The sequence below is a fragment of the Panthera tigris genome, chromosome B2 (genome assembly GCF_018350195.1).
Source record: "Panthera tigris isolate Pti1 chromosome B2, P.tigris_Pti1_mat1.1, whole genome shotgun sequence".
Taxonomy (NCBI): domain Eukaryota; kingdom Metazoa; phylum Chordata; class Mammalia; order Carnivora; family Felidae; genus Panthera; species Panthera tigris.
In genome coordinates, this window is record NC_056664.1 from 135,973,048 (window position 1) to 135,987,514 (window position 14,467).

The following is a 14,467-nucleotide window of genomic DNA, read 5'->3' on the forward strand; positions in this document are numbered from 1 at the left end:
GTACAAGTGCCCCTATGCATCAGCACTCCTGTATCCCTTGGGTAAATTCCTAGCAGTGCTATTGCTGGGTCATAGGGTAGGTCTATTTTTAATTTTCTGAGGAACCTCCACACTGCTTTCCAGAGCGGCTGCACCAATTTGCAATTGAGCAATGACTTTAGAAGCAGATTCTAAAGACGGTGGATGTCATCTCCTATGGGCATGTTTGCCTCATGTAAATTGGAAACCATGATGAATAAAAAAGAGGAAGTTGGAGACTGGTATGCAAAGGGTAAATATACATATATAATATATATGCATAACATATGTTATGCATATATATTATATATATTTTATATATTTATATATGTGTATTATATATAATCACCTACATTCTTTTTCTGTAAATGACATGGATCGCTGCTAAAAATAACCAGAGGCTGCAGGAGGCCACATATCTTACCATAAGCTGCTTGTGATGGTCCTGAAGTGTCTCTGCATCCTGGTTAGAATCAATAGGGACAATTTCATTTTTCCTTCTGTCGATGTTCTCCAGCATAAGAAGTAAACCATGACTCATTTCATGGAAATCCTATGGGGGGGGAAAAACATGGAGTATAAAACCATCTTAATATATTGTTCTTTCCCTCGCAGCTTAAATTTCCATTCTTAACAATTGCTACCACTGGCAAAGGCACATTGGATTTAAGATCTTACACACGACTCCTTTCTGAGGAAGGCACTGGCGCTGTTGTAATGATCTAAGTTCACATTCTCACCAAAAGCATCTAGTCTATTATGTGAGGGAGATTTAGACATAAGGAAAACCTGGCATCAAATACTCAATTTCTAGGGTTACTGCACAGTTTGGAAGGAAGCAGCTCTGTTCCCCTCTCTTCTCTGTATTCAAACCTCCCCCTCTTGTAAGGCCTTGATCCAGTCCCTTATATCCCTCATTCATCCATTTGTTCATTCATTTATTCAATGTATAGTTACTGAAGATCTTCTGTGTGGACGGCACTGGACTAGGTGGGGGAGCAGGGGGAAACAACAGCTTGGGTACCTGCTTTCAAGGTTTTCTTGGGGCACATACAAACCTGGAAAGAAGGCTTATGTTGTGCTCAGAATGCAAAATACTCCTGGCCAGGACCTACAAGGTCCTTCATGATCTGGCTGCTGACCATGTCCCTAATCTTTCTTATCACTCCCTGCCTCTCTGACTACATTTTGATCACACTGGCCTCTTTTCTGACCTCAAAGACACTAAGCCCTTTCCTGCTTCTGGGACATCCCATTGGCTCTGTCTCTTTCATGGCAATATCCCTTCTGTGTCAGCTCCAAGACTCAGACATTTCCTTACCTCTTTCCCAAAGTGGCTTTTCTCAGTTACTCTTATCACCCACACCTGTAAGCATCTTGATTAAGCATTTATTTGCATTTTTATTGTTTGTCTTCTCCAACAAAAGTAGAGACAGTGCTGTATCCTGAGCGCTCTGCACAATATCTGTCACAGAGTGGGAACTCATCAAATAATTGTGGCAGAATGGGTAAGTAAACATTTGTAATGCTCACTTTCACGTTCAGGAAATGTCTGCCGATGTGCTCAGTAAATATCTGTTGAATGAATGAACGAATGAATGAATGAATGAGTTGGGGCTGAGATAAACTTGTGGGAATAATCTCGTTAGCTGGGTAAAAGATGGGGTCCAGCTGCTTGAACTCCTGTTCAGATGTACGAATTCTCCAGTATAATGAATAGTTTGGGCACAAAGTTCTCTTATTCGAATCGTGACTTTGGGAAGTAATTGCATCCCTGTAGGTGACCTTGATAAATCAAATCACAGACTCAGCCACGCTGGAAATGACGGACTCTGGAGCATAATCCGCCCAAAGCCCCACGAACCTGACACTGCATCAGTGCATCCTGGAGCAGGCCCCGCCACTCGTCCAGCAACGAGCACACGCGGTCCCAGCGTCCGTTCATCTGGGACAGGCGATCTTGCAGATCCTGGCTTTTCTCACTGCCAGTCTGGGTGAACTCGGGGCTGCACAGGTTGATGGAGAGGATGATGGCTTTGCGGTGGTCCACAGCCTTCTGGAGCTCCTAAAAAGAGAAAGGAGAACAATCAAAGAATATGGCAATAAAAACAAGTAAAACTTATTTTAAGTCCTCAGGAAATGCTTCACTCAAATTAAGAGATCCATTAATTAAAACCGGCCTTAACACAATAGCTAGATAGGATAGAGTGGTGCACATCACTGAGGACGACAGAGGAAATGGATTAGATGTCCTTTCGACAACTTGAATGTATCTTAAAATACGGGGTAGAGTGAAAGAGTTAGAAACAGAACAATGTGTGTTGTAAACTAGCATTCATGTGATTTAAAATGCATGTGCACACACACAAATCCATGTTTTTCATGCATAAATGAACCAAGAATTTAGTAAGAATACTCGCGGAGTATTTACGAATGGTTGCCATAGGTTTCGGGAATGGAGATTAAAAAACAGCGGAGGAAAAAGGTAAAATAAGCAAAATGAAGAGTAACTTTGCAGGAAGCATCAATGACCCTGTGCAATGAACTAAGGGGAATGATTAACTCGACTCACATCACAGGAGTTCAACAGCAGGGAATATTCTAGCGTGAGAATCCCATTTCACTAGACCAGTGGTAGTCACAGTTGTGTGCAGAAGGATAAAAGAGGAAACTTGCTAAGAAAGCAGATTCTCAGGCCCTAGCCTCCAGCTGTTGTGACTCGAAAGGCACAGATAGTGGCCCACAGGGTGAGAACCCTGCCTATGTCACAAGCCACATTCCTGTGATGGCAAAGAGAATGGACTGGGTATTTCCACAGCTAACCAATTTAGTTTGAGATCACAGAAAACCGGGCAACTGGCTTTTGCTTTACGCATTTCCCACAAATCTACAACTATTCTAAGAACTCATGCAGCACATGATTATGCATTAATAATTCAGTATCTGGGTACTGTTTAAACATCCTCAGACTAGTTAGGGTCAGCAAATCACATCTACGCCAGCTACATTTTCTTAGAAGTCCTCAACATTTCTGTTATGTCTCCAGCTTGTCTTAACTTTATTTTTCACTAGATTTTTAAAATGCAGTAATATAGATTCAGCCACAGAGATATTATAAGATCAAGAGATATTGTGGAAAGATACTTGGTTATTCCACGGATTCATCCTCAGTAAACAGATAGAAAGGACTGGGAAGGCAGAGGGTGGCTCTTTCTTATCATACAAGCTGACTTTCAAGGTCTCACTTCTCCACCCTAATCTCACTCAGGTCTCCGACTCTGGCCAACATTTGCTTCATCAACTTTTTAAGGAGTTTGGTCATAGTGCACACTGCCTTACACTTTCCCAGAGAGGAACTAAAATAATTTAAGTCCTCTAGAGAAAAATGCATTTTATAATCCAGATAATGTAAACCACAGCTCCCATCTGATGCTTCATCCGGAAACTGATGGGGCTAGTGCAGCAGCTGTTCTATATGAAGACATTTGAACAACAAACTTTTCTGTTTGACAACTTAAACCAAACAGCAACCGAAATAAGCCACAAAAACGTCGCCCCGAAAGAAATAACGTCCATGAAACCAGTGAGACACAAAGGCAGCACGCTTAATCGTTGAGCCTAGAGAGCCTGGGTAACTCCATTCTAAGGAAGAGCACATCTTGATGTTCTCCAAACAAAACGAAAGGACTGAAGGAGCTATTAAAACGAAACTAAGCTCTCAATCCACAGTATTCTTGCAAAAGTCCCCACATATTAATGCATTTCAAGAGCTCTGCTAAGGAGGACCATTAAGACCTAGAGACAGAGCTAAAGAACATGACCGTGGGCACTGCACCCGTCCAGGCCAAAATCAAATGCCCGTGCCAGGTGTCTTACTGTAATTACTCCCATGGTTTCGTTTTGTTTTATTCGTTACACTGAAAATTCCTTCTGCCATCACTATAATCTGTTTCAGATGTTCTGCTGATTCCAGAATGCCGAACAATTTCAATAGGTCTCTGCAAACTCACAAAGATATGATCTTGGAGAGGAAACCATTCTAGCTCTAGAGATAGACCTGCAGGAACCTGGTCGTTTCCGTATTTCCTTTGAAAGAGGTTAAATAGGTCCCAGAGGTACCTGGATGTTTCGTGAACTTTTAATTGGTCATCTCTTAGGAACCAAGTCATTAGATCATACATGGTTATTTATGGGGCGGGGGGGGGGGGGGCTAGTTCTGCAACGTGGTGCATCTCTCTGCCCTTCCAAACCTTCTCTATAAATACTGACTTGGGATGCTGGGGGAGAGGAGAGCATCCCTGCTCATTTCTGTTCACAGCTCCCCTGCTGCTAGGTGACAGCAGACCAGCCAGAGCTAGTGGCGTCATCGGACCCGGCGTCCCACGTGGCAGCTTTCTGGCTGGCCGCGCTGGGAGAGGCCAAGGGCAGCTACCTTGAGCTTTTTGATTTGGAGCTCGATCGCCTGGATGTCGGTGCTGAGCTCCAGGTGCTGCAGCCGCTCCAGCTCCTCCTCCGTCTCCCCCAGCCACGTCCAGATGTTGTTCAGGTCAGAGTTGAACTGCTGCCACTTCTGGAGGTTCTGCTTCATCCTCAGCTCCTTGCTCAGGGCCTGCGCCTGGATGAGTTCCCATCGGTCGATCACACCTGGCGGGACACGACACACACAGGATAGGGAGCTGCCTTTCTCCGGGCAGAATGTGTGGGAAATGCTTTAAACATACACTGGTGGCTAACTTTAAACAGCAACAGAAAGAAAAGTAATTTTCACAGGGACTTCTGTTGTTGTCAGCTGTAAAAAAAAGCAAAAAAACAAAAACAAAAACAAAAACACAAAACAAAAAAAAACCCCAAAAAACAAAAAATAAAAAAATAAAAAATAAAAACCAAAAAAACCCAGTATAGTGGCTGTGTTTATCCTATCTGCATTTTTTAAAAATTTTTAAAATATTTTTATTTATTTTTGAGACAGAGAGAGACAGAGCATGAGCAGGGGAGGGGCAGAGAGAGAAGGAGACACAGAATCCAAAGCAGGCTCCAGGCTCTGAGCCATCAGCACAAAGCCTGACATGGGGCTTGAACTCACGGACTGTGAGATCATGACCTGAGCTGAAGTCAGAAGCTTAACCAACTGAGCCACCCAGGCGCCCCCATCTGCATTTTTAACCGTAATGTGGTAAAAGAAAACTACGTAGGATTTAATACCATAAAGAGTTTTAGGAAGTAATAAGTGGTAATGTGCACAAAGATAACATTCAGTTGGTTTCTTTCTGCAGGAGAACTGGGAGAGCATACATAAAAAATGGCAGACAAGAGATGTTAGAGACAGAGCATTAAAATAAATGGGACGTGTGGGGTGCCTGGGTGGCTCAGTCAGTTAAGCATCTAACTTTGTCTCAGGCCATGATCTCATGGTTCATGAGTTCGAGCCCGGCATGAGGCTCTCTGCTGTCAGCACAGAGTCCGCTTAGGATCCTCTGTCTCCCTCTCTCTGCCCCTCCCCTGCTCTCTCTCTCTCTCTCTCTCTCTCTCACTGTCTCAGGAATAAAAATAAACAAAACAATAAAATAAAATAAATGTCATGTGGAAGAAAACACTGTGATTCTGTTGACCCCTCTATCCTGTCAGGAGATCACGGTAACACGGAGGAAAGTTCTCTAGACAGAACAGTGTGGAATGAGATCAGCACAGTGTAACACAGATGCTTCAGGTTCTTTTATTTCATTTTCTTCAACTGAGCACCACTCACTCACCAGCTGTTTGGGTTTCCGTACTGTTCAGGTTAACAAAGCCTGGAAAGTTCTCTTCTTCCTCCTTCAGTTTGTGTTCCAGTCTCCTCACGGAGTCTATGCTGCCGCTGCACTCACCCAGTAGTTTCATCTGTTAAGACAAAGCAAACAGGCCCCGTCACGGAATTCTCAGATTCCCACGACGGCAAGAACTTCTAGGGAAAATATCTTTCTAGTTCCTTAAAAAGGACAGCGGTTGTGTTTCACTGTTGTGTGTGGGGGAAAAAAAAAATCTGCTTAAAAAAAAAAAAAGTCAAGTTCGAAAACATGCTCCTTAAACATAGGACATAGTCATATACACACAAGGCAATGCCTTGAAGATACAGTTTGCATACTTCCTTTTGCATGAGAATCCCTCAAAATCTCTTTCAAATTTCTGAATCAAAACAGACGAAAAAGCAATCTGGGATTTAAAACTCGGAGCTCTCAGCTGGCAACGCAATGTATAATTTTTGGCAAGTTGCTTCTTCTTTCTTAAATTGAAATGTGGGAACAATAATGTTACCACAAATCTCAAAGGAACATTTTTTTGCATTAAATAATTAAAATACTTAAAAGCAGAAAGTACTATTAAAGCCAGCTGTTCATAAGAAAACTGAAGCAATGTTTAATAGGTGTTAAGGGAGTCAACTCTAACATCAAAGGGTAACTCCACATTTAATGTCATGCACAGTATTCAAAGCACTCCTCCTATACCAACCATAAGGTCACGTTTCAAAGCCTTTAACAAATCACCTTGCTTACTTGGACTATTTTTGATTGAGGTTGAGTATAATCTTAGTGATGTCAGCATGGTCACCATGAAAACTTATTATATTTAAAAAAATGTTTTTTAAAGTTTATTTGGATAGAGAGCACAAGTGGGCGAGGGGCAGAGACAAGGAGAGACAGAATCCAAGCAGGCTCCTTGCCATCAACGCAGAGCCTGATGTGGGGCTCGAACTCACAAACCGTGAGATCATGACCTGAGCCGTGATCAAGAGTTGGCCACTTAATTGACAGCCCCACCCAGGCTCCCCAAAACCTTATTAAAAAAAAAGAGGTTTCACCATAATAGAAACAGGTTTAACAGGACAAACTGGACAGGAATTAAACTCAGGATTGATTACTCTTCCATAATTGTGAAGACATTAGTATCACCAAAAATACAGGACCAGTTTTCTTCCTTGGTTTCAAAAAGTTGAGTTTTCAAGACTTAGGGAAATTAATTTTTCTTTCCTTTTACTTGGCAATCTTTTGGGTGTGAAAAGATGGAATAAGCCATGGAAGAGACTTACGTTTACATTCTCTTGCTCAAGTGTATACAGGAAAATGGGTAGTTGTCTGGGAAAAAGTTGGTTGGTAAGTTGAGCAGAGCAAATAAAGTTAATATATACTTTACTAGGTGGGAACTTGGAAAACAGGACTTAGTAATATACACAATCTGTTGCCATCTTTTCCCCAAATCCTTCTTGTTAGTCAGATTTGTTTTCTCCAAAATGAGCATACTGACAACGGAGGATAAAAAACATTCCCAAGGCCAGTAAGTGAATCAATAAACCCCGGAGAAGAACTAAATAAAATCTCCGTGTTAGTAATCAATTAGCTAAATCTGCTGCTCCAAGGGTAACCTTGGCCCAAAAAGTATTAGCTGAATTTGGAAAAATGCCAATCACTTTTGGGAGCCAAAGCATTTTGTTGCTTTCAGTTAAATGGATCTCACTGAGGTCTGCGGGTAAAGGAACAGGCTGGTCATCGTAGTAGTTCAGTGGGTCTGAGAACAGACCAGTTTTACTCAAAAGGTAACACAGCGGGGCTTCGTTTTGCACCCCCAAGCCCGTGAGTTCAAGGGTGGCATGGTGCTTAGAGAGCTCAGAAAGCCCTGCGCCACAGACGGACCGTTCTTTGTCACACAACTGTGATTTCCAGGTACGTGTTGGGATCGCAAGGGTCAGGGTACTCACATAGCCTCTGTAGCTGGAGTCTAGCTCTGGTCCGGTGGGGGTTTTGCTGCGGATGATGTTTTCAGTTTGCTGCATCTGAAACCGGCTCTCATCCAAGGCTTTGTCTAGTTGTCGGATCTGTGACTCTAAGGCACTGGGGGCTCCTGCAGTGTGAAGCACAAGGATCTTTACACCCCTGACATTCATTGAGAAGCCTGAGAAATTACTTCAGCTAAGGTGGTATAGAAATGGCGTAGGTGTGGATAATTACCAAGCAAATTTAGTACTAACGTGCTGGTGAGTTAGAAGTCCAAGTGACCAGACCAATCAATGAATGCACTTGGCTACAGAGTCCCAGCCGACCAGATGCTGCAAAAGGACTCTGCACTGGGTTCTAGCAGCCCGTGTGTCTGTTCCTCTTCCAGCTGGTTCCCTGGAGATCTATATGCTGTAGCTGTGGCAAGCCTCTCCTAAAAACCTCTTGCTCCTCCAAAACCAGGAGACAACAATCTCTCGTGCTCCCTCCGCAGGCACTTAACACACAGGAAAAGATACAATCCTGTTTTCTTTCTGCGTCTCCGTAGAAGACGGTGCTCAGTAGAAGACAGTCCCAGATGGCTGCACCATTCGTTTAAAGCAGGACTTTACGTTAACCAGGAAAAGACCAACTCAGGTTAGAGACGCGTGGAGATACCAAACTACCACTGGCTTGCTTTTGTTTAAACCCCAAAGCAAAACCAGGAGAAAGCTGAGATTTTAGTACTTGTATCTAAGCATGCTCTTGGTCATAGTCTGGAACTCCTGGCTCATTGCCTTTCAACGCAACACCTTTTTGAAATGTTTGTGTGCGCGCGCGTGTGTGTATTATAATTTTTGGACTGAACGAGAACATTGATTGTCACAGTGAAGCTAACACAGGGTGAAAGCAGAACATGTATTAGTAAGCTTTATTAATTTGTTTTTTGAAAAAAAGGTCTTCTAAATACACCTGGAAGAGGTCTCTCACTGGGAGTCACGCAGGAAGTCACTGTTTGGGTAATGCTACTTTGCCTTCTGTCCTTTAGCTTTTCTTCAAACACGTAAGTGTAAACTAATAAGTCTGCAATTCCATATCATATCATTGTGCCTGAACCCTATTCTCTCCACCTTCCTCGAAATCGCTTACCCCGAACCATAGTTTGTCTAGCGCAACATTAACCAAAACTGGTTCCATTTTCCTTTATTGTACAAGGTAAGACTTATTAAACTCAATTATAATTTGTTTTTAGAGCCAAACATCTGGTCTCGCCCCTTGTCTTCTACGTGGCCCTTGCGATCAGGAGGATGAACGGCAGGCCTGAGACCACATACGCAGGTGGTGGGCTTGGGACAGGAGCCCTGAGCCCCGACTGCCGAGGCAGACGTGAGTCTACAAGCCCTGGAAGTCACCAACTGAACCGCTACAGTTAAGCAGGGCGTCGGGCACGGAGGCTGAGTACTTCCAACTCGATGTTCTGCTGTTCATGGGCATCATAGGTCTATACCTAATGAGACTCATTCTCATTGAACAAACTGAGAAGTTATTTCACTGAAACTTGATTACTGAAATCTTATTCTTGGTGTTGAGCCACAGGATATCTGGGTTTTTTTTTTTTTTTTGTCTGTTTGCTTCTACTGCAGCAGTAAGAGAAGAAGGTGGTCCCTTAACATGCTGGTGCCACAGAGCTGTGAGAGGTTCAGCAGATGTGCTCAGAGAGGAGGCTTGTTACAGGTGAGGGAGGGAGGCTGGCTTAGGCTCAGAGGGAGGCTTGCCTACCAGAGGTATTTCTGATTGCACTTTCTGTGAGTTTTACATAGGCCTCAGGACTTTCAGGGATCATTACATCTGCAAAAAGAGCACAGTCTAAGTTGACAGCTAGATTCCTGGTGGCAGGAAAATAACTCTCCTGGGGAAAAAAAAGGAAGTTAGTCATTCTAGACGGACAGCTCTCGAATATACAGAGGCATGTGAGCATGTTCACCAAAGGCTTCCTGAAATAAACCATAAGAGCTCACATTAAGAATGTTTTATGAGCCAAGCACTGTTCTGAGCATTCGTTTATTTTCGAAGAAACCCCTACAGGGAGCATGGAAGTCTCATTCCCCTTTTATTGATAAGAAAGCTGAGGTCCAGAGGAATTAAGTTACTTATCCAAGTTTCAGTGGCTGATAATCGGCAGAACTGGGATTTCGACCGAGATGGTCAGATTCTAGAGCAGCGCTGTCCCATAGAAATAGAGCGAGCCCATGTATGTAATTTTAAAGGTTCATTTAAAGAACCACATTAAAAAAAGTAACAAGAAACAGATGAAAATAATTTTAAGGCTTTACTTTACTAAACCAGTGTATCTGAATTATGTAACATGTAATCAACATAAATATTACTAATATTTTACATTCTTTCTCTGTGCCACGTCTTTGAAATTTATGGATTCCTGTAAGTACATTTGACACAGCAAATCCCAATTTTGCACGGTCACATTTCAGGGCTTGATCGTCACATGTGGCTGGTGGCTACGTACTAGACCACACTGCTGTAGATGAGAAATGCCTAGTAGGCTATACTGTAAAGACGAAATAGAAACGAGGGAAATCATTTTCTTTTCAGACAGGATCATACCCTTGGGAATCCAAATGTGAACCATCAGAGTCAAGCAGAGACAGCCTTTTGGAAAATGCGTGAAATGCATTTACAACTGCTATGAACTGGCCTCTGATTATTTATTCTATTTTTACTTTCCTTACCATGTCCCTCTTTCTCTGTCCTTCCCTTCCCTCTGTGTGTTTCTTGGGGTTCTGTCTTTCTTGTTTTGCTTTATGCACTCTTCCTGGGTGATTTCCTCCATTCCTTCAGGGACAATCACCATTTATATGTGGATGGCCACCTAACCTGCATTTCCACTTCTAGAACTTCAGACCTATGCATCTACTGCTGGGGATTCCATTTGTATATTCTACAGTATCCCGGATTCAGGGTGTGCACAGCTGACCCATCACCTCCCCCTTTCTCACTGCCCTGCCCTCCCTTGACCCACAGACACCCATAACATTCTCTCCCTCTTTTGGTCCTCAGGGCCTAGGGCTCCCTGCATCTTTCACCAAGATGCCCAAGTCCGAAATTCTCCTCAATCCCAATTCAATCGATCATCGCTTAGGGACTTCTCATGATTTCTCACTTCCCTCTTCTTCTCTCCATCCCCAGTGCTACTCTTTGCTTCAGGCCACTATCATTTCTCTCCTCGATCGTAAAATGTTTCCAGCTGAGCTCTTCTCTAATGTTCTCCCTTCCATACAGTATTGAGACAAACTCTGTGACAATATGTATCTGATCATATCACTTCCTCCTTAGAGACCGACAGTGGCTTTCCAGTGCCTTCAGGAGAGAACTCCCTTCCATGGTGAGTAGGTCGCTTTATGACCAGGCCCCTGTTTGCCTTTCTACCTCCTCTTTGTCCACTCTGTGTCTCCCAACCTACAGCCTTGTCATTCTGGGCAAACTTCTGGTGACCAAAAGCACTGTGGCTAATCATAAAGCTTGGGCGGGCACCCTCTCCTTTCTTTCTCTGAACTTCACTGTGTCTATCTCACTGCCATTTACCTTTCTGGTCTCAGCTCAAGAGTCTTTTCTCAAAGCTCTGATTAGTCACCCCTTGGCTGTGCTTCTGTACAACCACATGTACATTACTGCCCTAGCACCAACAATTCACACAGCCATTTCTTATCTGTTTGTGTTCCACATTAGAGTGTAAGCTCTTTGAGGACAAAAGGGACCATGTATCCCCCAATACTTATAAAGTGTCTGTCACATAGTAAGAATGGAAGTGTATGTGGGATAAATCAATGGTCATGCCAAGTTCTGTATCTGATAAGCACATTAATATCCAATTATTCTATTTTGTGCAATTGGCTTTAACAGAAGAAGGAAGAAGATGATTCCGCTTAGCTTATACATTTCTAATCCAATATTCAGTCTTTTTCATTTTCTTTTGAGTTGGCCTATAGGAAGAGCTCTTTCCTACCTGATAAGCCAACAGCTCCCCTGAGGTAGAAATCTTTATCGTCTCCAACCTCTTCATCCTCAGAGGGCAGAGTTCTGGACACAGCAGACTCCAGGTCCCGACTGAGGTCATAATCATGGTCCCACTCCAGGGGAATTGAGTCCACACTGGCAGGGGTGTCTCGTCCCGACCGCTCGCTCCGCAGGGGCTGGGCGAGTGAGAGGGAGGGGTTGGAAGAAGGCTGGGGGGAAAGCACGCTGTCTGCAGAGGTGTCCCGCCAGTGGAGGTCCGAGAGAGCTGCAGAGTCATCCAGCTCCAGCTCCCGGTCAGAGAGGTCATGCTCATCATCTGGGAGCTAGAAATGCAGTCAAGCCAATTCCATTACCGCAGCGGTCAGATGATGCCCTTACCACTTCTTGTTCTGTCTCTCACCTCATCAAGTCTCGGGGTTCAAGGTTCAAGCTTATCTACCTCAGCGGGGGTAATTTGTAACTTCCTATCATCGAATACATAAGAATCTTCTGATCACTATTAAAAATGTCTTGTAAGTTAACCTACCAAAGCTCCAGTTTTATTACTGTTTACTTATTTAATATTAAATAATATTGAAGGCTACTTCAAATAATTGATATAAGATGAAGTAAGATGATGTAAATAAAGGCAGCCTTGTACCTGCAACATAAGAGACACACAATGGCCCATTTCAGGAACAAAAGGAAATTACTAATAAAACTTTGGCTGGTCCTCTTTTACCTTACATCCCAAGTGCAAAATGCATTTTATCACAGAATATTCTGAATATTGTAATAATAACATCTTGTGATACGATCATGGTAGCGGTTAGGAAAATGGAAGAGAAAAAAAATTCAGCTAAACAACTTCATGAACAGAGCACCTGTTTACATGGCTCACTTTCATCTCCTGATTCTTCTAGCAGCTGCTTTATCTTCCATAGAAGATACGTGCCAGGTATTCTCTAAGTTTTTTACACATATACGAACTCATATCATGTCCAAAGGAATCCTGTCTCCAAGTAGGTAGTATTAGTAAACTGCATTATATGTGAGGACACCAAGGCAAGAGACGTGAAGTGATCTATCCAAGGTTATATAGCTAACGTGTGTCAGAGATCAGACTGGAACCCAGGCATTCTAGCTCCAGAGTCTGGCCTTTTACCCGCTGTACAATACTACCTAACTCCACGTAACTAATTTCCTTTCAGTTTAGGGATAATGAAAAAAAATTACATACAGGCAGGCGAATCAGTTTCTTATGGTATCTTTCCACGCGCCCGAAAACCTCCTGACAGTAACGTCGGAGTTCATCCAGTTCCTCCTCAATGACCGCTGCATCCAAGGGCTCACTCTTCTCTATAAGCTGTTCTCCTTGGGAAATTATCTGCTCAATCTTATTGTGGTTCAGTGAGATTTCCTGCTGGAAGGCCTAGGGAGCATAAATCTCATGTAATTTTCTATTGTTCACAGTGACATGAAATAATTATAAGATATGCATTTAGGAAAACCATGCAGGGGGATATTGAATTTGTCATATACGGTGACAAGCCAAGGGAATATTACTTTCTGAAGTCAAACATAAAAATTTTAAATCAGAACAGGAGTCAGAAATGGACTCGTCAGAATTCCACGACCAGAAAGGCGCCTTTGGCTAATAAAATTTACCGCCAAGGACAGTGTGGGTAGAGAATCACAGGAAAAAAACATTCAAACCCATCATAAAGTTGATAGCACTGGTTATCCCTAACGAAAAGCAATGGTAAGCAGTACGGTGCCACTGAAATAACTTTAACATTTTAGATAGTTAGAGCAAATATTTTAATTTTGGATTTCCTGATCATATGTCAAACACAAGGTCTGAAGAGGAAGGGATTTGTAGATCCTTTTGTGAAGAACACAGTCAAGGACTCTTTTTAAAAAAATCATTCTTGATTGACAAAAAATTCAGAAAATACTAAATATATTACAAATGAAAAAAGAACATTACCCAGAGACAGCTACCATTAACTTATATACTTTTAATTATCAACTTCATTGCCAGGGTGTTAGGAATCTTGTCTGTTGGCTGTTGTTTTTGTTTCTAGCACTTTGCTTCTAGCACCTTCAAATAGTTTGTTTGACCTCCATGCTCCAAAGCGATACAACTTTCTCATGTGGGGATTTCATTCCACATGGTCCACATCCTTAGATGCCAAGTTAGTTTTTGTAAGCATATCTGACACGTTTCACAACACAGTTCAAATGCAGTGGCTAGTTAAAAATTTAAATAGGAGTGATATACCTTAGGAATAAGGAGCCCCCAAGAGAAGAGTGTTTTAACAACTTGAGTATTATGCAAGGCAGGTCGTGAAATTTTCTTCTCGAGACAGATTGTTTTTGAAGAATCATCATGTTGCCCATTAATTTTTAGTTCTAATAATAATAATCTTAATCATAGATTCTTAGGATGAAAACGTCATAAAATAGTGAGCCCTGATAGTGTGCCCAACCTGTCTCTTCACACCCTCCCCTTCCTCCACTGACTTCCAAATCATCTCACAAACAAATCAGTATTTTAAACCTTCAACAGGAAATTTCTACCAAGAGGTAGTTGAATCTTTTCTTTTTAGACTCTGGAAGAATCACAGAACTTGTTACCATGCTCCTTTTCCCCAGTAGCCTTTTCTTCACAAAAGGATCTACAAATCCCTTCCTCTTCAGACCTTCTTCGC

General features: G+C 42.5%; 1 protein-coding gene and 1 long non-coding RNA gene across 19 annotated transcripts in view; one reads left to right on the forward strand and one right to left on the reverse strand.

Moving 5' to 3' along the window:
- The window catches only part of SYNE1 (spectrin repeat containing nuclear envelope protein 1), a 470,028-nt gene that overhangs the window by 13,851 nt on the left and 441,710 nt on the right, over positions 1–14,467 (reverse strand). For 14 of the 18 annotated variants that reach the window (XM_042987332.1, XM_042987340.1, XM_042987336.1 and 11 more), the window contains 8 exons: positions 12,994–13,185; positions 11,764–12,097; positions 9,522–9,590; positions 7,748–7,890; positions 5,769–5,895; positions 4,451–4,662; positions 1,883–2,083; positions 443–571 (listed from right to left, as the gene is read on the reverse strand). In XM_042987332.1, the coding sequence (XP_042843266.1) occupies positions 443–571; positions 1,883–2,083; positions 4,451–4,662; positions 5,769–5,895; positions 7,748–7,890; positions 9,522–9,590; positions 11,764–12,097; positions 12,994–13,185 (1,407 nt within the window). The remainder of the gene's footprint in view (positions 1–442; positions 572–1,882; positions 2,084–4,450; positions 4,663–5,768; positions 5,896–7,747; positions 7,891–9,521; positions 9,591–11,763; positions 12,098–12,993; positions 13,186–14,467) is intronic. The other 4 variants (XM_042987338.1, XM_042987337.1, XM_042987342.1 and 1 more) reach the window with 2 other exon arrangements.
- LOC122238784 lies at positions 8,044–9,176 on the forward strand. Its single transcript, XR_006217955.1, has 3 exons — positions 8,044–8,399; positions 8,700–8,761; positions 8,995–9,176. It is a non-coding gene; the product is annotated as an uncharacterized LOC122238784 (long non-coding RNA).